Source organism: Ipomoea nil, unplaced genomic scaffold (genome assembly GCF_001879475.1).
Source record: "Ipomoea nil cultivar Tokyo-kokei standard unplaced genomic scaffold, Asagao_1.1 scaffold1421, whole genome shotgun sequence".
Classification (NCBI taxonomy): Eukaryota; Viridiplantae; Streptophyta; class Magnoliopsida; order Solanales; family Convolvulaceae; genus Ipomoea; species Ipomoea nil.
In genome coordinates this window covers 7,679,821-7,702,479 of record NW_017617849.1, presented here as the reverse complement: position 1 = coordinate 7,702,479, position 22,659 = coordinate 7,679,821, and the positions used below count along the sequence as shown (strand labels likewise).

Here is a 22,659-nt window from a genome sequence, read left to right as displayed (position 1 = left end):
ATTTTATTTTGTATATAGTTTTTTTTTTATATTATTATTATTATTATTGTTGTTGTTGTTGTTGTAATCTGATTATTTGGCAAATTCGTCAAAATTTTAATAAATTCGTCTGTTTAACATTTTATATTTAATCAAAACACCAAAAATATTATTTAATAACTTAGCAATTTGCTCCAAACTGCTAAAAATTAAAACAACTCATATACATTTTGGGTTAATCTTTCTCAAACCCCCTAATAAATTTAAAAAAAAATTAAAAAAAAAAAACTAAAATAAGAAGCCATTAAGATAAGATTTCTTAAATAAGAGCCCTTTGACACGTTGGGTTTCAATAGGTTGAGAAAGTTTACATGTTACAGGGTCAATCGAATAGTTATGTTGTGGAACCGTGTCCACCTTGCAAGGTGGACACAGTTCTATGTTTATAATTACTAAACTATATGTTCATTATTATAATATTCATAATTTTTGAACTTCATATTCATAAGTACGTATTGAACTCTATATTTATAATTACAGAACTCTAAATTCATAGTTACTGAACTATATGTTCATAATTATAAAGATATATATGCATAATTTTTAACTTCATATTCACAATTATTGAATCTCTATATTCATGATTACATAACTATATGTTCATAATTATGTTCACAACACTATGTTCATAATTATAGAACTATATGTTCATAATTTTTTGAATTATATATTAATAATTATGAACAATTTTTGAACTGTGTCTACATTGCAAGGTGGACACATATCCACAGCATAAATTGTTAGGTTAATAGTACTAAAATAAAAAAAAATAAAAAAAAATAAAAATAAAAAAGTCTTTGGACTTCTCAATACTTGCCCATATTGATGGGCAAGCAATTATATGTTTGTAAATGCCCCTCTTATATAGAGGAGTTTAAGAGCTCATCTTTTCAAACATTTTCAATGTGGAATCAAAATGATCCCACATCATTTACAAAGGGAAGCCACCTTTGTCTTCTTCCTTCTTCTTCTTCTTTTTTTTTTTTTTTTTTTTTAATTTTAAATTTATTTTGTATATAGTTTTGTTTGGATTATTAAATTTGTTGTTATTGTTATTATTATTGTTGTTATTGTTATTATTTTAATTTTATTTTTATTTTTTTTATTATTACATTATTACATAGGATTTTTATTATACTTGAACAATAATATTATCAATTATATTATTATATTATAGAATATAATACCATACATAATGTTACCAATTATGTAATATTACCAATTAATAGATTTTTTTTTTAATTTCCATTAGACATTTACTTACCAAATAAGCTTTACTACAAAATTTTGGGCGGGAAAATGAAATTGGATGATTTTGTTGTTTTTTTTTTTTTTTTTGAAAAGGGATGATTTTGTTTTTATATAATAATAATAATAATATATAATATATAATATATATAGATTAATTATTACCCTAATACTTAATTTATAATTCTGATTTTAAAATTCTTCTTATTATTATTAACATTAACATTTGATTAGTTTTATAAAAAAAAAATGTAAATTCTAAAATTTGTATGAATAAATTTAAACTCTAATCCGACGTATTTCCTTATATGATTGTATAATTCATTTTATATACACATAATATTTATTAAAATGAAAATAGGAAAATTCTATAATATAATTTCATTAATTATAATTTATATTGATAGATTTATAATTAAAAAATTACATTTAAAAATTTAAAAAGTTGCATTTAAATTTTGCATGATTATTATAGTGCATAAGTGTATGTATGATTAGAAATATTCATGTTTTGTTAATTTAATAATTTCATTTCTTTAATTATATTTCATATTTTATTATTGTAATTTAACTAAATTGTCACAAATATTTCTAGGGAAGAAATCTTATATTTCTCAATTTCTTTAATTATATTAATTATAATTACCAAATATTGTGACAATTACCATAATAATTTCATTAATTATATTACTTATATTAATTATAATATTTGTAATAATCTCTTCCAAAATTTAAATACATTACCATAATAATCACACAAAATAATGAAAGAAAAATTATCAAAATAATTATCTTTAATAAAAATATGGAAATTATATTAAAAATTAATTATATATTAAGATAAGTATAATTTTTTTCATGCCAATATATTATACATTAAGTATAAAAATATATATGTATATAAATTACCATAATAATTACACCGAAAAAGGTAACAATATATAATTATTAGGTAATAATATTAATAATTAATTATTAAGGTAAGTATAACTTATTTTGTACTAATAATATTATCCATTATATATATATATATATATATATATATATATATATATATATATATATAGGTTATTAATCAGGTGAGTACAAAGTGTTAGGTGAGTATAGTTTTAATTTTATATTGATAACCATAGTCTATGTATATACTTTAAGAAAATATTCATTATTAAAGATTAAAGATGAGATATAATTTAAAAAGTAAGTTATTTATTAGATTACCTAATATAATTGTCTTACTAATTGATTCAGTGCTACTATGTATAATTTATATATTTGAAAACTTTTTAAATCGAAATATCCATTAATTGCCTTAATAATTAAAATAATTGTTAGTCAATCAATATTCAATAGTACTAACAGGGCGTTTGGTTGGAGGGATTTTAAATTCCCTTCCCACTTAATTCCCACCTAATTCCAAAGGCCATTAAATTCCGTAGTTTGGTTGGAGGGAATTACAATTCCATGGAATTGCAATTCCCCCATTTTCATGGAATTAAAATCCCATGTCCCCCCCTGGTATTTTAATTCCTGGGAAAAAAAGATAGTGATGAGTCAACATTACCCCTTCCTTTTTTAACTTAAAATTAATGTCTAACAACAATAATGGACATTTTTGACTTTATACTACTTATTCCCACATTGGAATTGAAATTCCCATGTATACCAAACATTGGAATTGAAATTCCCAGTAATTCTATTCCTGTCAACCAAACACTGGAATTTAAATTCCCACTTTATTCCCAGTAATTCAACTCCCATGGAATTACAATTCTTTTCTCACATAATTCCCCCCTCCAACCAAACGCCCTGTAAAAGTATTATTTGAATTTTTATACATAAGATATAATATTATTAAATCGAAATAATTAAAAATAATGTGTCCATATTACAAAAAATTTTATAATAGTAATTTTTATTGCATATTATTAAATCTAAACATATGATTAATATTTATTCAATATTATTACGGAAGTATTACAATTATAAATTTTACTCCGTATTAAATTTTAAATGGCTTAGCATATCGAAGCAAACATGGTAAGTCAATAACATTATTTCACATTAGTAAAGTGATTTTATATCAAGGAATGTCAGATGAAGAATAAAATCAAAATAATACTCTATTGAAAAAAAAGTCACAGTACTTAATCATTTTTTTCCTAAAAAAAAAAAATTAAATGGCAAGAAAAACGTCTTGAAGGGAAAGACAAACTACTCTCTTATTACAAAAAATGTACACTTTAAAAACGGAGAAATTGAATCGAAACAAAGTCCAATGCTTTGATATATTGACAACTAAAAAATGCTTTTAATTTCATTTTGGTTTTTATTGTATTCTTTGTATGGTTCCCTCTATAAGTCTATATATATTTACATATACACATAATTCGTCCCTCGATCACAAAACTTTATCATCTTGATGAGCAAGGAACTCTTTTGCTTCCCGATCAATCTTTCTAGATCCGTATCTTCTCCACACAAAAAAAAAAAGACAAAAAAAAAATATATCAACATTTTTTCTTATGAACCACTTTTATTGTTTAAAAACCATAAAATACAAAAAAATAAAAACAAAACAAAATCCAAAAAGAAGAAAAAATAAAAGAAACTAAGATGATGAAAACCTCATCAATGTAAATCACGTATCAACCTCAACTGGGGAAGATCACATGATGATTAGAAGTCTATTGCTTCCCGGTCAATCTTTCTAGATCCGTATAGTATCTTCTCCACAAAAATAGACCAAAAAAAAAAAGAGAATATATCAACATTTTTTCTTACGAACCACTTTTGTTGTTTAAAAATCAAAAAATACAAAAAAAAAATAAAAACAAAACAAAACCCAAAAAGAAGAAAAAATAAAAGAAACTAAGATAATGAAAACCTCACCAGTGCAAATCACGTATCAACCTCAACTGTGGAAGATCACAGGATGATTAGAAGTCTATTGCTTCCCGATCAATCTTTCTAGATCCGTATCTTCTCTACAAAAATAGACAAAAAAAAAAAGAATATATCAACATTTTTTCTTACGAACCACTTTTGTTGTTTAAAAATCAGAAAATACAAAAGAATAAAAACAAAATAAAACCCAAAAAGAAGAAAAAATTAAAGAAACTAAGATAATGAAAACCTCACCAGTGCAAATCACGCATCAACCTCAACTGTGGAAGATCACAGGATGATTAGCAAAAATCAATAAAATAATTAACCTTAGTTGGGGTTGTGTATGGTCATATAAGGTGTATTTATACACAATGGATGAGATCAAAAGGGTTTAGTATTGAAATTATAAAATGGTAAGAGATCTCAAGAAAGGTAAAATCTTTAATATTATTAAAATGCCATATTTGTCTAAATATTTGATATTACAAAAATGCCTCTAAGTTTTGGGAGGAAAACTTGGCTAGGAGGATTTTACTTTTTATATATACTAGTATTTGCGCCCGTGCGTTGCACGGAATGAATTTGTTATAAAATTTTAAAAATATTTATATCGATATACAATTGTATAAATTATAAAATCGAATATTATATAATATAATTGAAGAATTGAGTTGCACCGATTATGTTTTCTGATGTTATCAATGCTTGAATTCGAATAAATAATTGCCCAATTAATAACTAACGTGTAGATATATGCATTCGGTGTTGTGACTTTAGAGATTTTATATATCAGTGTTTATAATTTGTATTAATTGGGCTAATTAGCTCGTTGTCTAGCAACTCAGTTATATAAATTATTTATACGGAAGATATATTTTCTATGTAGATCAGCTATATAGCAATTTTGTCATTTTTGTATATAAAAAAAAAACATAATATCAATGGCTTAAATTATACATTATTGAAAATCTCTTTATAGCTAGACGACATTGGTAGTAGTAACGGAATTTTATCCATCATCGTCTAAAGTTAAAACTATCAGACTATCAGGATGGGTGACTCGGAAAAAAGTAACATACAATTAACCGTGATTAAAGACTGATTTTTTCAGTAATAACTCAAATATTATATAGTGCAATTAAAGATATGGTTTCGCCCGTGAATTTGTTGTAATATATTAAGAATATCTGGATTGATATATAATTATTTAAATTAGAACATTAAATATTATATAGTGCAATTGAAGATATAGTTTGGATCGTTTATATGTTTTGATGTTATCGTTGCTTGAATTTAAACAAATAATTGCTCAAATTAATAGCTAATGTGTAGATATACGCATGCAGTGTTGTAACTTTGAAGTTTTTATTTATCATTGTTTAGTATTTTTATAAATTAGACACACGTGCTCGTGGAACTCAGTTATAGGAATGAATTGCTATCCTAATTCATTTGTATGAATTTTTTTATTTTTTATTTTTTTTGTCTAAATTGCTTTAAAAATTTTTATTTTTTTTTGTGTGTAGATATATAGCAATTTTGTCATTAAAAAAAAAAACATAATATCACCAATTGTATTTACACATTATTAAAACCTCATATTGTAGACGACATTGGTAGTAACAGCATAATCTTGTCCGTCATCGTCTATAGCTAACATCTTCAGTCCATTAGAATGGGTGACTCGGGTGAAAATATATCATCGTAAAATATCAGTCAATTAGTAATATCATATTCATTTTCAACCAATTATTCTTTTTATTTTCCGTCAATTAATCAATTAGAATATCATATGCAATGGTATTTTAACCTAATTTTAGTTTTATTTTTAATTGGTGATGTAGAATATTATTATTGAAATATTTCTGTTCCATTTTTAATTTACCTTTACTATTGTTTAAAATATGCCTTTACTATTGATGATGTAGAATATTATTATTGAAATATTATCTTTTCATTTTTAATTTACTTTTACTTGATGATGTAGAATATTATTATTGAAATATTTTCGTTCTATTTTTAATTTCCGTTCTTTTGTTTTAAATTTTGAAAGATTTATTGTGATATAATTGGTTCACATATTTCAATTATTTATTTTTTCTTTAATTATTATAAACAGAAACGATATTGTACTAATTAACTTATGATATTTATCAAATTGTATTTTTTAAAAATATAAGATTTACACATGTTATGAGGGGTTAAAAAAATATTTTAAAATGATTTTTATTAGTATGAATTTTTATTTTAAAGTATTTTATAGCAATCCAAACACTCCATTAATCTCCCATAAAAAACTGATAAAAGAAAAGTCATTTCATGAAGGAAATTAAAATTAATTAAAGTAAATCAAATCATACTATATTTATTTGTAACTGTATATTAATTTCATTTTGAAATCATTGGTTCACATATATGGATTTTTTTTAATTATTATAATTTATAAACATAAATGATATTCTACTAATTAATTTATAATATTTATCAAATTGTAATTTAAAAAATATAAGATTTACACATGTTATTGGGGGAAGGGGAGGGGGGTAAAAAATATTTTAATTTTTTTTATTAGTAAGTATTCAAAAAATAATAATAATTTCCAGCAACTCAAACACTCCCTTAGTCTCTCACAAAAAACTGATAAAGAAAAGTCATATCATTAAGGGAATTAAAACTAATTAAAGTAAATCAAATCATGCTATATTTATTTGTAACTGTATATTAGTTTCATTTTGAAATCATTGGTTCATATATTTGAAATTAATTATTTTTTTATTTAATTGTTATAAATATAAATGATATTGTACTAATTAATTTATGATATTTATGAAATTGTATTTTTTAAAATGTAGTGTTTTACCCGTGTGTTGCACAGAATTTTTTTTGTTTTTTTTTTTTTGTTTTTATGAATTTAAAATTAAAATAAAAAAATGTTAAAATGTACAATATAATAATATAGTTGGACTTTTATATATTTGGTCAAGTATCTATTTTCATAACATACAAAATTTAAATTTAAATTTTGTATGGTTAATATAATCTCTAATCATGTACATATTTAGATAAATTTATAGAAAAAAATTCATATAATTAAGTTGATTTATTCCAAATTGTATTATATATATATATATATATATATATATATATATATATATATATTATTAATTCTAAAAATATGAATAATAATAACTAAGAGAATTGTACTTAGAAATCAATAAAAATGTAAATTCTAAATTTTGTATGAACAAATATAAACTCTAATCGGACGCATATCCTTATATGATTGTATAATACATTGTATATACACATAATATTTATTAATATGTATATAGGAAAATTATAATATAATTTCATTAATTTTAATTTATATTGATAGATTTATACTTAAAAAATTATATTTAGAAATTTAAAAAGTGTATGTATGTATATTTTAAAAAAATTATAAATATTCATGTTTTGTTAATTTTATAATTTCATTTCTTTAATTATATTTCATATTTTATTAATTATAATTTAATGAAATTGTCACAAATATTTCTACGGAAGAAACCTTATATTTCTCAAATTTCTTAATTATATTATTTATAATTAACAAATATTGTGGCAATTACAATAATAATTTCATTAATTATATTAATTATAACATTTTTTCTCTTCTAATATTTAAATACATTACCATAATAATTACACAAAAGAATGAAAGAAAAATTATGAGAATAATTACCTTTAATAAATTAGGAAATTATATTAAAAATAATCTATATATATTAAGGTAAGTATATTTATTTTGTGCCCAATAATATTATACATTAAGTATAAAAATATATATGTATATAAATTACCATAATAATTACCCCGAAAAAGGTGACAACACATAATTATTAGGCAATAATATTAATAATTAATTATTAAGGCAAGTATAATTGATTTTGCACTAATAATATTATACATCTATACACTTTTAATTCTATATTGATAAGCATAATCTGTGTATATACTTTAAAAAAATATTCATTATTAAAAAGAGAATATAATTTTAAAAAAAGTAAATTATTAATTAGATTACCTAATATAATTGTCCTACTAATTAATTCCATGCTACTATGTATAATAATTCATATATTTATTCATTATGAGTAATATTCATTTCCTTTTTCACTCATAGAAAGAGTTAATATTCATTTCCATTTCTTTTTCCTTCATAATGTTTTCCTAATATTTCATGTGTGGTGGTTACTAATTTTTTCGTAGGGAAAACGGTGTTATATTTTCAATAAATTTTTAATATTAAATCTTTTTTTCATTTGGCCTGATTCCTGTGTCTATTAGTAACAAAATATTAATAATAGATTCTCGTGTGTAAAATTCATTTTTTTCTGTTCATATTCATTTCCTTTTTCCTTCATAAATAATTAATGTAAATATAATAATATAATTACTGATTATATTTTAAGTGAAATATGGATATATTCATTTCCTTTTTTCGAAAGAGTTAATATTTGTTTCCATTTCTTTTTCCTTCATAATTTTTTCTTAATATTTCATTTGGTGGTTACTATTTTTTTTTTTTTTTTTGTAGGGAAAATTGTGTTATATTTCCAATAAATTTTTAATATTAAATCATTTTTTCATTTGTCATGATTTCCATGCCTATTAGTAACATAATATTAATAATAGATTTTCGTATGTAAAATTTATTCCTATTTCTGGTCATAAAAACAATCTGGTACGTTTGTAATATTCATTTTCAATCACAAAAACAATTTGGTACGTGTTTAATAATCATTTCCTTTTTCCTTTACCCTAATTTTCTGTGTAGCAAATTAGTTATTTACTTATTAAGCACATTTTTTTTTAATTCGAGTCCATTTTTAATATTAATTTCTTTTTTCTTTTGGTCTGATTTCTGTGCCAAAAGCTGTGTTATATTTTTAGTGAAATATAAACATATTCATTCGTTTTTTCTTCATATTTCATTTCCTTTTGAATATATATATTTCTTTTTTTTTTCTTCATAAAAAGAATTAATATTGATTTTTATTCATTTTTTTTAATAATTGTCGATTAACTGGCCTGATTTCCATGTCGATTAGTAACATGATATTAATAATAGATTTCTTTGTGAAATGGCATTTGGTTGGGAAAGAAACCAATTATGATATTCCTCTTTCGCCCTAGCTTTTATTCATTTCCTTTCTCGTTCATAAAAAGAATTAATATTCATTTTCACATAATTAAAAAGTAATATAATTATAAAAAATATAATTACTGATTATATTTCCAGTAAACTATTAATATATTCATTTCATTTTTTCTTCATAAATAATTAATATAATTATAATATTTATAATCATATAATTGCTGATTATATTTTAAGTGAAATATGAATATATTCATTTCCTTTTTCACTCATAGAAAGAGTTAATATTCATTTCCATTTCTTTTTCCCTAATAATTTTTTCTAATATTTCACGTGGTGGTTACTAATTTTTTCGTAGGGAAAGCGGTGTTATATTTTCAATAAATTTTTAATATTAAATCTTTTTTTTTCATTTGGCCTAATTCCCGTGTTTATTAGTATAACAGAATATTAATAATAGATTTTCGTGTCTAAATTTTATTTTTTTCCTTTCATATTCATTTCCTTTTTTCTTCATAAATAATTAATATAATTATAATAATATAATATAATTACTGATTATATTTTAAGTGAAATATGGATATATTCATTTCCTTTTTACATTCATAGAAAGAGTTAATATTTGTTTCCATTTCTTTTTTCTTCATAATTTTTTCCTAATATTTCATTTGGTGGTTACTAATATTTTCGTAGGGAAAACTGTGTTATATTTCTAATAAATTTTTAATATTAAATCCTTTTTTCATTTCGCATGATTCCCATGCCTATTAGTATAACAGAATATTAATAATAGATTCTTGTGTGTAAAATTCATTCTTATTCCTGGTCATAAAAACAATCTGGTACGTTTGTAATATTCAGTTTCAATCATAAAAACAATCTGGTACAATGTTTAATAATCATTTTCTTTTTCCTTTACCTTAATTTTCTGTATAGCAAATTAGTTATTTACTTATTAAACACATTTTTTTAATTCGAGTCCATTTTTAATATTAATTTTATTTTTCTTTTAGTCTGATTTCTATGTCAATTAGTAATAGAATATTAATAACAAATTTCATTATTACAATTAATTCTTTAGTTTTTTTTTTTGAATTAGAATAATGATAATTGTAATTATATTAATTAATTAATTGTATGGATATTTTTTTGCAATGAGATACAGATCTACCAATGTATCCAGATGTGTTCTCCTGCCTCAAAGCCTAATGAATCATACACATGTTGCATCTTAAATGCACGTAGATATAGACATTCATTTTTTTTTTTTTGAGAATGCTAATCGATTCACTGATAGTTGAAGATAGATAACAATACTTATAATATGAAATTAACCATTTTGGAAGAATAATATGAAATTAAACTCAAATCCAAGTTACTTTACATCTATTAATCCCTAATTGAGATTATATAAAACAAAACATAGATTTAAATGATTTCATCTAAGAGCTTGTAAATATGGTGACTGCTTTAGTGTTTTTAGAGAGACAACGTGCTTTACCAATTCGCCAGGAAGAACCAATCTCATGCCAGCCTGGATCTCGCGGGAAGTGATTATCGGCTTCTTGTTGTAGTGGGCCAAGCGAGTCACCTCTCGTTGATGAAGCTATTCATGATGTCCAAACTGCAAAACATATTGAAGTACGTGAGAATATAGTTAGAAAAATGTAGAAAATTCATACAAAAAGAAAGCAGAAAGATGAGTCTGAGATTCTTTGATTGAAGAAGCTCTTGTATTTATAGATAGAAAATACTAATTCAAAAGGAAAGTATAATAATTTATTTATTTAAGGGAAAATATAATAATTTATTTATTTAAGGTAATAACATTATTATTATTATTATTATTATTATTATTATTATTATTATTATTATTATTATTATTATTATTATTATTATTATTATTATTATTTATTTAATTTCCATTTGACATTTACTTACCAAATAAGTTTTACTACAAAAGTTTTGGGGGAAAAATTTGTTAGGAGGATTTTACTTTTATATATATATAGATAGATAGATTATTATTTTTATTTTATTATGGTTACATTATTTCATAAGATTTTTATTATATTTGAACAATAATATTTTCAATTATATTATAGAATATAATAACATACATAATATAACAATTAATAGATTTACTTAATTTCCATTTGACATTTAATTTACTTACCAAATAAACTTTACTACAAAAGCTTTGGGGGGAAAATTTGTTACGAGGATTTTACTTTTATATATATGTAGATATATAGATATATAGATATAGATTATTGACCCCTCAAAAAAATTATTGAATTTTGACAGTTACATAATTTGATTTAGTATTTAATGCTTAACTAATAGAATATTTAACATTTAGGACTAAACAAATTAAAGTATAATTTTGTTAGCATAATGCATAAGAAATACAAACATAAATTAGATATATGAGTATATGACTTGCATTAACTATAATTATAGTTGGATAGATCAAATTTTATCAATTTTAAAATTATAATTTATTTTATAAAATTTGAATGTTAATTTTATATTCCATGCTTGGGTTTACCAATATTATGTTCTCCAAACTGCAAGAATTAAAATCATTCTTCCAGACGGCAAGAATTAAAATCACGATTTGAAGTTTGAGTGAAAAAGATAAATTATGGAATGTGATTTTTTAAGGTTACATCCAAATTAAAGTTAATAACTTTGGTTAGATTGATTGATTAGTTTTGAGTTTTGGACATTTCTCTTAAAAAGTATATTCATATTAAGAGGTGAATGGCGAAATTGAGGGTTGAAATGATAAAGTTCAACATTTGTTTTGGGAGGGGAACTAGTATGCAAATTATCTTGCTAATATAGGACAAGCTAAGACAATCCTTGGGGTACGACTATTTTGCCTCAACCCCCTCCCCCCATGGTGTGCGAAGAATCAATGATCGTGACTCCTTAAACGTAGACACTAGAATGATCTCCTAGTCGTTTCCCTCTCTTGGGACCTTTTGGACTTTTGGTCCCTCACTTTCACCAAAATAAATAAATAAATAAAAAATAGAGGCCAAATTTAGGGTGTAAAGTAAAGCAGCTGCATCCGCTTGATGTATATACATATATACATAAAAGCACAAATATCCTCACAATAGTTGACAGAAACATATAAAATATTGAATTTATAAGTTAGCAACCTTTTACTTTTAGTCGTCATCCTGGTCTTTGATTCTTTTCAGTTCTTCCAAGACCTCCTTTAATTCCCACCTCTTGTCCAAATCTTCTTGGCAGCAAGCCAACCCAATCTTAAGTAGTTTCTGCATCTCTCCCCGGTTGGCTTGCGTATCCCCCATCTCTTTGTCGAAAACGGTTGTGTCGGATTGACCGCCGGCGTCGCTATCCTCTAGCCCCGCGGCTATACACTCTATCCAGCTCGCTAACTCGGAGCCGTATCCCGGGCACTGCATCAGGTAGTTGGCGGGGAACCTGCCGGTTAGCGTCTCTAAGATCAATATCCCCAGGGTCCACACGTCGGTTTTCCTGGTGGTGCGCCCCTGCAGTGCGTATTCCGGGGATTTGTAGGCGATCAGAACGTTGGGGATTTGGTCGCAGTTTACCACCGGCCCCAGTGTGTAGTCCATCATGATGGGATTGAATGACTTATCCAGAAGAACATTTGAAGATTTGAGGTGACCGTGGTAAGTCACTAAGCTAGGTAGCTCCGTTTGAAGGTAGGCTAGCCCCTTCGCCACTCCTTTGATGATCTTCAACCGCGTTCGCCAATCAAGCCTTGAATCAGTGCCTGTATACATACATGCAAGCAATTATATTACACATTCACATGCTTATATGCAAATGAAATATGTTATTTTTTCAGACCAGAAGGTGTGACCTGAGTCAATAAACTGCTTTCATTGAAAGTAATTTGAAATTTTGAAATTACTAAATTAATTGTTTGACGAACTTGACTAGGTTGCTCCAGTGAAGAAATGTTGTATACAAATTTTAAGATTGAAGATTTACCATAAAGGTGACTAGCCAAGCAAGTCAGCCTAGCTCGGTAAGAGCAAATACCAATTTTGGTCTCACGAGTATTAGCAAAATAATAGTTTTGATCCACATGTTTAATTCCTACCAATTTTCATCATCACTATTATTTTACTACCAATTTTAATCTGACTATTGTTTTAGTGCCAAAATTTCTCAGGCCGGTCACTCATTCGTTTAAGACATGCCGAAATATGAAATTATGAAGGGTATTTCCGTCATTTTCAAATTAAGATTCCAATTTTGAGCATGAATAAAGGAATTTAAGTCCTAAGATCGATCCGAACTCACAGTTCTTCTCCTCAAATTAAGGTAGGATGAGGAGGAGAATTGCGATTCGATCTTAGGACTTAAATCTCTTTATTCAGACTCAAGGATCTTAAATTGAAAAAGACAAAAATACCCTTAAAGGTAGATGATTGTATGCAAATTGAAGATTGAAGATTTACCATAAAGGTGGCTAGCCAAGCTGCCATTGGGGATATGATCAACCACCAAGAGCTTCTCTTCTCTTCTGTAATAATAAGCAACGAGAGGGAGCAAGTTGGGGTGTTCAAGCCTGCCCAACCGTCTCATGTGTTCATGGAAGTCTTCTCTCCCGACGTAATTCATATGCTTAAACCTCTTCACCACCACGGCCTGCCCGTCCATCATGAGCGCCTTGTACGAGGATCCCAAGTTCCCACTTCCCAACACTTCTGCCGAAGCTTTCAGCAGGTCCTGCAGATCGAACTGCGACCTGTCGCCTTTCACAAACGTCAACTTTCCCACGCCCGGCGTTGCTTTGGCAGGGGCAGTAGTAGGATTAGTCGTGTAGGCGGAGGGGACGGCCGGGAGCACCACTTCCGGAGAGGTCGTCACGGCGGTGAAATTCTCAGGGTGAGCATTGTAGGGAGAATACGCAGATTCGACTCCTCCTCTGCTTTGGCATCGGAAATTGTAAAGTAAAATGATAATCACCAAAAGGAGCACAACAAAGGCCATGCAGCAAAGTATTATCAGCAGCAGTGTGCTATTTTGAGAAGATGATTGCGCTGGATTGTTACGACTGCCGCCATTGGAACCCCCGGGAGAGGTCGGGTGAGGAGTCGGGGCGGGTGAAGTGCTTTTCGGGTTGCAACGAGTGTCCAGAGGCTTTCCACATAGATCCTTGTTCCCTGCACTCACTCAATTAGGGTAAACTCAGAGCTAGGAGGATAACTAATTAACATAGTGAATCTATGGAAGGAGGATTGAAAAATACCAGAAAAAGTAGATGGATCCATAAGGGATAAGCTGGGGGGGATTTGACCTTCGAGCTGATTGTTGGAGACGTTGAACAACCTGAGACCAGGGTGGAAGGCCGGTATGGTTCCGGTGAAGTCATTGTTCTCGAGCCTGAGTTCCAGGAGCCTAGGGGTGATTGCCAGAGAAAGGGGAATATTTCCGACGAAGTTATTATTAGCTAAATGGATTTTCTTCAAAGAAGTCATACTGGAGAAAGCGTTGTCGGGGATCTCGCCGGAGAAATGGTTGTTGGATAGGAAGAGCGACTTGAGAGCACCGAGCTTTCTCCAGTCGGGCATTACACCCTCGAAGGCGTTGTTCATGAAGCTGAGAGTCCGCAGGGAACGGAGGGGAGTAAGGGAATCAACGTCAATGTCGCCGGAGAGGTTGAGATTCTCAAGCTGCAGACCCCAAATGTTTCCATTATAACAAAGCACACCACGCCAGTTCTGGTTGTTGCCGGAGCAGGGGCTGGTGGAGGGATCCCAAGAGGCCAGCGCCCGGGACGCCGTCATGCCGTTGGGGCCGGTGACGAGGGATTTTTTGAAGCTAATGAGGGCGTCGGCCGAGCTGTCAACCGATGAAACTCGGTTGTTGCCTGATGATGATGGCTTAGCAGCCCATGCATGTGACGAAAACATTAACATTCCAATAAAGATGAACAAGAGGGGGCGTGATGACGAGGACGACTGGGAGGAGGATGACATTATTAGCGGAGCAGCTACTCTTAGCCACCGGTTGCGTGAAGCTCCGGTGGCTTGCTGCACGCCCATCATCATCATCAGCAACAACCACTACGACGGGGGAAAGATGGAAGGGATGTCTTGACCCAATATTTTGTCAGCATTGATTCTACGTTCTATTCTCTGTTTTTTACCACATTTTTGGTCTCTTTTTTTCCCTAAAAGAAAGGTAGTTTTTGTCCAAGGGAGGAGCTAGTTTCTTTCCCACTTCTTTCTCCACTTCTTCCGTTGTGTGACTTGTGTCTTTTGTGTATTCCCCTGTTTCTAGGGGCTTCAGAGTGAAATAAAACACACAAAAATAGTTATAGACTTATAGTCCTCCTCACTTAAAAGAGCATCTCCCAGGGAGCTGCAAAACTGCATTATCCAATGCCAAAACACCAAACTTGCAAATTTCACTACTCTAATGGGAGACTGCATCGCTGCATAACGCCATTCTTTTTGGTGGGGCACTGTTCATCCACGAAAAATGTGAAATTGAGAGGAAAGTTACTATTTTATCTTTTTATTTTTTTTTTATTTTATAATTTCAAATATATCATTTATTTGTTTTATATGTAATATTTTATTTTGTTAAATACTTATATAATTAAAATTTCAAATACATCAAACATAACTAGAACATAATAAAACTTAAAATACATACGACATACTATTGATATTCGAAAATACAACATAATTTTCAAAAATATTGTTAAATTTGATTTTTACATAATTAATGTTAATAAAAATTATTATTTACATCACAAGTTATATTTTATATTAAATTACTTAAGTTTGAATTAAATTATATTAAACTAATTAAATTTGAACTAATAATTGAGAAAACAAATTATTTTAGTTTAGAAATTTGGTGTAAGAATATTACTTCTGATGTGACATTTGGTGTTTTGGTGTGAATTGAGTTAGAGATGCTCTTAGCAGCACACATCACCGAACATGCAAACATTATAGTTTATAGTTAAAGTTTTTTACACTTTTAGTCTCATGACTATAGTGGCATTATCAAGATTGATTCGTAACTTTCAAACTTTGCAATTTCAGTTCACGACTATTGTTTTTGTTGCAAAAATGGTCCTTTTTCTCCGTTATTTTTGTTGCAAAAATGGTCCTTTTTCTCCGTTTCAAGCAGAGATAAATAGGTATTTATATTGACCTTGCAATCTCGAACTGCTATTGACCTCTTATTCTGATCGAAGTGCGAAAAGATCAAACCAAAAAAATAATTGCCAGAGACGAACCCTAATATGCTCTTATCTCATCAACCCATCTGCGAACAAGAGGAAAACATCGATTGCCATCTTCTGATCTTCAACACGCCATTCATTGTCGATCTTCATCTTCTTTATTTTAAAGGAAAACATAATGACTACATCGATTGCCATTTTCATACTCAAATTTCCGTCTCTGGCAATTGAGTTTCTTTTTTTGTACAATTTTTTCGCACTTAGGTCAAAATAAAAGGTCAACAACGGTCCAAAATTGCAAAGTCAATATAAATGTCTATTTTATCCATGCTTGAAATAAAGAATTTTTTCTCCAGTGAGATTTTGACAAAAAAAATTAGCCGAAATGATATTTTTGCAACAAAAACAATAGTCATGAACTGAAATTGCAAAGTTCGAAAGTTACGAATCAATCCTGATAATGCCACTATAGTCATGAGACTAAAAGTGTAAAAAACCTCTTTATAGTTATGAACAATAAGGTAAATTTTTAATACAATATCCCAACATCCTCACAAAAATGGGATACACATGGGTGAATCCAAGGAAAAAAATTAATAATTTGTTTCCTTTTTCTTTCATATAGGAGAACGGGAGAAGGATATGAAATTAACAAGATAAAGGCAGCACCCTTCATACCTTCCAAATATGAGTGAAGACCTTAACTTAAAATTGAGTACATGCAAACTCAAAATCTACTCCAAACCTAACATTTAGTGTCCTTAAGCCGGTTGCGAAGCTCCTCTACGAGATTATTTCTAGCGACTGGGTATTCTTTAGCTGCGCTGACATCCTTTAGTTTAACAATTCCTTCACTGAGTTCACGTTCGCCAACGATTACTATCCAAGGAATCTTTGACTCTTTGGCTCGATCAAAGTGCTTGGTCACCCTTTTGTTCACCAGGAACTCGGCTTTCAGTTTTGCATCCCACAGTTCACTGGCTATTTCAGATGCTAAATTAAGGTCATCACCCAGAATGCTAACAAGAACTTGAGTTTTGCTTGCCCGGACCTGAAAATTGATGTAAAATGAGTAAACTGTTCCTATAGGAGTTCAGAAATATGAATTCTAACATTTGGGGGGGGGGGGGGGGGGGGGGTGAGGGATTCCCAAGTTAAGTTAGTATCACCTCCTTGTCTTTATGGAGTTGCTCCATTATTGTAAATACTCTCTCAATTCCCAGGCTAATCCCAACTGCAGGAACCTGCTTTGTCCCAAACATTCCTATTAGATTGTCATAACGTCCACCAGCAGCGATTGAACCAACCTGTGAACATAACAGTTTTTAGTGCTATAAAACCATTTAATTGCAGTTTAAATACACACCAATTGGACAGTTTTAATCACAGCTTACCTGTGTAGCCCCTTTGAAAACAGCTTCAAATATGACTCCAGTATAGTAATCAAGACCTCTTGCAAGGCTCAAGTCAAACACAACTTTATTGATGCATTTGGACTTATCAAGAGCTTTAAACAAAATCTCCAACTCATCTAATGCAAGTACGGATTCACTGTTATCCAAGAATTCACTACCTTCCTGTTTAAGCTTCTGTAGCAATTCCAAAGGAGAACCCCTTTCTTTGACAAATGTGCCAATTTTGTCAGCTGTCTCTTCACTCAAACCTTTCTCACCCACCTAGCAGAAAATAGCAATGGTGGAAAGTCATAAATCCATGAAGTTAGCATACTTGAAAACATGATGATGTGAAGGTATGTCATAATAATAGGGGAATAATAATGATTTCAGAAGTCTCCTTCACTGATGATAAGAAAAGGATAGAAGGCAAGTTATGGATATTTGAGAGAATGAAGAGAAGCAGATAACTCAGGTATTATGGCAGTGTAAGAGCTTTAAGCCAATGGAAATTGTACTGTCTAGTTTTTAGTCTCAATGATTTGTGTGGTGTGGAATACTATGAATGCATGGGCACATTATTTTAGAATTTAGATTTCTAGATTTCACTGCAAAGAAACGTGCAATGATATCAAACCACACAAGTTTTTTTTTAATAAATTAATACAAGAGCAAATAATAACTTCATGACAAAATGAGGCAAGGTCTCACCATTTCTTTTTTAATCTGCTCAAAAGATTGTTTATCTAGCTTGTCAATGCTAGAACAGATAGTTCTGAATTTCTCTTGTGGCACCCCACATATGGCCAACATCCCATCAAGTAATCTCCGGTGGTTCAGCTTCACCTGGAAAGAGGAGAGCATACAATTGCTAATACATTTATAGAGCAATAGATAGATATCTTTAAGATAGCATGATAGAGTGTATTCCAAGCTACAGAGTGAAATAATAAAATTGCAACTGGAAAGTGACAGAAGATTTGACTCAGATGCAAAGATATGTAAACAGCATTTGGTATCATGGCAAGATGCAAGGTCATGACACAGTATTTGTCAGTATTTCTATACTAAGAACAAAGTTGACACATAGCTTTCTTGCATAAACATGATATATTCTCCATAATTAGCAATTTATTCTTCTGTTAGCTTTATCGTGTGGTGGAGAATTCAATTGCTTGCAAAGCAATTCTTTTACTTAAAAATATCAAATACAACGTATACATCCAGTATAAAGCTATTCCTAATGTGAAATGAAAATCATAAATAACAAAGCATACTTATTAACAGCACTTGTAACAATTACCTCATAATCCCCTATATCAAGCTCATTTAGCATCTCAGTTAAAATTCTGATGACCTCAAAATCAGGGCCCATCTTTTCAAACTGACCAGCTATATCAAAATCACATTGGTAGAATTCACGGTATCTTCCCTTGGAGGGATTGTCTCTTCTGTACACCTTAGCTATCTGATACCTTTTGAATGATGTAATACCATTCATTGCCACATATCTAGCAAATGGTACTGTGAGATCATAACGAAGAGAGCAAAGTTCACCACCCTGTAAATGAAATGAAACAAAATAACAATAGAATCCACCACATAAGCATCATTTGATTAATAATGGACAGAAACCACATTAACCATACAAAAAAAATGGGTTGGTCTAGTTGCTTTATACGTCAATACTCAATATTTACACAAAAGATGTAATATTCACAAGCTCAACTTCTTGCATATATATACAAACACATGCACACTAGTGATGGACTAAAAAACTACATACAAATCTACATGCATCAATTATGGGGAAGAGAATATTCTTGGAATTCTTTGTATCAACAGTATAAGCAAACATCAAAAAGGACAAATTAAACAATACATACAATAATAGAAGACTTTATAAAGCACGCAGTATATTAATACTAATATATACCCCTACATAGGATGGAATAATTGAAACAATTATTATACCTGATCAGCAAGGTCATAAATCAACTTTGAGTCTTCTCCATATTTCCCCATTAAAGTTTCTCTCAATTCAAAAACAGGGGTATCCAAAGCAGTAGCACCGTGCCTCTCAAAAACCTCAACTATTACTGAAAAAGCCTTTTCTCTTATGGCCATTTGTTCCTTCGCAAAATCACGAGTACCCTGTAATGATCATTCAGAGGTATAAGACAAAGAACCATTTCTTCTTATATTAATGCATTCAAAACTAAGAAGAAATGAATGCATAAACTAACATCAATATATATACACACACACACACATATAACCCTCAAGTGTGTATCAGAAGTTGTGCCATAGTGCATACCATTGGAATTTGGAACTAATAGTCAAATGTGGATATATAGTTTGGTATTGATTGGTTAGCACACACCTATATTGGCAGTGTACTTTTATGTCTATTTGACACATTCATAAGAACTTTGATACTTCGTATAAAGCACTAAAGCACAAGGCATCACAATCAAGGATAGCACAGAGATAGAAACTACTTGCAGAAGGTCAGACTCGGTGCTCAAGACTTCCTATCATATATGATCTAGTGAAGGTAGTTTTAGAAATGAACTTGAACAGAAAGCAAGTAATGCAGAGTCAATATAATCAAGTAGTCAAGTGCTTCATCCCAAACAAACATGACCATAGAAGAATACAGGGATGATATGGTTCAATCTTATTACTTCATAATTACTCGAGGCTTATCACTAGAGCAGCTACATCTTCCCATAGGGTATACAAATAAGATTAATAGCTAAGTCATTAAATTCTACATTCAAGATGTAAGTTTCTAAGAAAGAAATAGAATGGTGTTAAATTTACATGAGGAAGAGTAATTGAAAAGAAAGATCTTTTGATGTTAAAATACCTTTGGGATTTTAGGAAGCCTGCGGCTTTCATTACTTTCCACAATCTCTTTTACTTTCTTTAGCAGAATATCAAAACCCAAGTTACTGGGGTCCCATTGCGACAAAAATCTGTTAGTGTAACCTTCCCAAGGGGTAGCCTCAGCCTCAGTTGCAATGCTCAGAATCTGATCCTTGAGGAACTGCACTAAAGCAGTAGTACCTTTCCCCAAAACCTTCTTTTTCTTCTTGTTCTTTTTCACATTGTTAACTTCTATGGTGGCACTGCCTTGAGTATCTTCTATTAGGTCACTTGCCACAAGCCCAAAAAATGCAGTCATTGCCTCTGAACATACTATATTCTCCACCATCGCCAACAAAGAATTGAAGCCATGGGCAAACTGAATATAATTTTGGTTGGTGAATAAAGATAGCAAAGATGCAAAATGTGCCTGCAAATCATGGGCGGGAAACTTGGCTTTGAGCGTCCTAAGCAACTCCTCAGAATCCATGCCAGAATCCAAAATAAGCTGGGCCCGGCGGGAACTGATTTCTCCCACACGCAACAGTGCTACAGCCAAATCCAACAAGGTGGCGGACGAAACCTTGGCAGCCGCGGAGGAGCTAGCTCTGAAGGCAGAATTGAGCTGAGTCCTAGTCCTGGAGTGCAGGAGGCGGCAAATCTCCTTGAAGTGACCGTGAACCTCAGGAATATCATAAACTGAAGGATCAAGCGGACTTCCGCCCACCATTTTAGAGCCGTTGAGGAAGACCTTAATGGCAGCAGCCACCGAAACGTCATCCTTGGCAGTGGAACCATCCCCTGAGTCGATCAAATCGAAAGCGGATACATCGGCCTTCAAGGCCTCGCAGGACAGAGCAGCAACAGCATCGGAAATCAATGACAAAGCCGAACAGCGGTGGTCGGCGAGGGCGGAAACACCAACTAGTACGGACAATGGAAAATCGAGGGAAGGGAGAACCGCCGGGGCAATACCGTCAATAGCAATATTAGCATCACTACTACTTTCACTATTGAGGATCTCGGAGAGCTGACCTGCAGCCGCAACAGATGAAGAGGAAGTAAGCAATAGCTTGTTCAGAAGTACTAATGTTGAAGCTCGGACCTCAGTGGCCGATAACAAGTCGCCGGGAATCTGGAAATGGAATTTGGCGGCGGCGGGTGACGACGTTTTAGACTTAGCAGCTACGGAAGGAGCAGAAGAATCGATATTCACACGGGCAAGACCACATGAGATCTCAACAACGGAGGATGAGGATAGGGATGAACCTTTCCCGCCTACTGTTACGACGCGCTTCTCCATCGCCGCACTAGGGTTGGAGTTTAGCTTAATGCTCTCTCGCCCCCCAGAGAATCTGAAAATGGAAAAAACTGAAACTGCCACGCAGTGCTCGCTCTATTTAAGGGGAATTACACTTAAACCCCTTGAATGCGTAGGTCAATACAACTGAGAAAATATTTGACTCCAACAAGCGACCACCCTCATTCTTTTGTTTTGTTTAATTTTGCTTTTTTTTTTTTTCCAAAAACCCTCAGCGGTTCTCAAACGGCTGGAGTTGCTTGTAATTAATGATTTAATTTAACATTTTATGGTTAATCTCATATTTAAAAGACTTAACTTCATTTTTATCCTAGATTTATAATTAAGTATTATAGTGATATAATCATTTTTTGTTATTCGTCCACAAAATTGTTAAAATAATGTTAAATATAATGATATTTTGATTTTTTTTTATACAAAATAGGTTGGGCCGCTAAATTTTTATGTTTATTTTTTATTTTGTAATCATAATTGAAGATCGAAATGTCTTTATATTTATATTTAACAAAATTTAAACTATTTTGTTGATAAGGACAAACTA

General features: G+C 30.1%; 2 protein-coding genes across 2 annotated transcripts; both read right to left on the bottom strand.

Moving 5' to 3' along the window:
• Positions 1–12,373: 12,373 nt before the first annotated feature.
• Positions 12,374–15,668, bottom strand: LOC109187301 (pollen receptor-like kinase 1). Its single transcript, XM_019337481.1, has 3 exons — positions 14,580–15,668; positions 13,786–14,493; positions 12,374–13,091 (listed from the first exon to the last, which is right to left on the bottom strand). The coding sequence occupies exons 1-3, from the start codon at positions 15,382–15,384 to the stop codon at positions 12,496–12,498; spliced, it is 2,109 nt and encodes a 702-aa protein (XP_019193026.1). The 5' UTR covers positions 15,385–15,668; the 3' UTR covers positions 12,374–12,495.
• A 1,364-nt stretch (positions 15,669–17,032) lies between these two features.
• Positions 17,033–22,174, bottom strand: LOC109187667 (histidine--tRNA ligase, cytoplasmic). Its single transcript, XM_019337932.1, has 7 exons — positions 20,799–22,174; positions 19,901–20,080; positions 19,230–19,487; positions 18,638–18,772; positions 17,927–18,208; positions 17,702–17,839; positions 17,033–17,583 (listed from the first exon to the last, which is right to left on the bottom strand). Exons 1-7 carry the CDS (start codon positions 22,098–22,100, stop codon positions 17,278–17,280), a joined length of 2,601 nt encoding a protein of 866 aa, XP_019193477.1. The 5' UTR covers positions 22,101–22,174; the 3' UTR covers positions 17,033–17,277.
• Between the last annotated feature and the right edge of the window lie 485 nt (positions 22,175–22,659).

Bases quoted from the DNA above. Each gene is read 5' to 3' on its own strand.
- LOC109187301 (XM_019337481.1), bottom strand. From the start codon at position 15,384: ATGATGATGATGGGCGTGCAGCAAGCCACCGGAGCTTCACGCAACCGG. The intron at 14,494-14,579 runs GTATTTTTCAAT...GAGTGAGTGCAG, and splicing joins GGATCCATCTACTTTTTCTG to GGAACAAGGATCTATGTGGA. The intron at 13,092-13,785 runs GTAAATCTTCAA...GTATGTATACAG, and splicing joins CTTGGCTAGCCACCTTTATG to GCACTGATTCAAGGCTTGAT.
- LOC109187667 (XM_019337932.1), bottom strand. From the start codon at position 22,100: ATGGAGAAGCGCGTCGTAACAGTAGGCGGGAAAGGTTCATCCCTATCC. The intron at 18,773-19,229 runs GTAATTGTTACA...TCCTCTTTCCAG, and splicing joins TTGATATAGGGGATTATGAG to GTGAAGCTGAACCACCGGAG. The intron at 18,209-18,637 runs GTGAGACCTTGC...ATTTTCTGCTAG, and splicing joins AGCAGATTAAAAAAGAAATG to GTGGGTGAGAAAGGTTTGAG.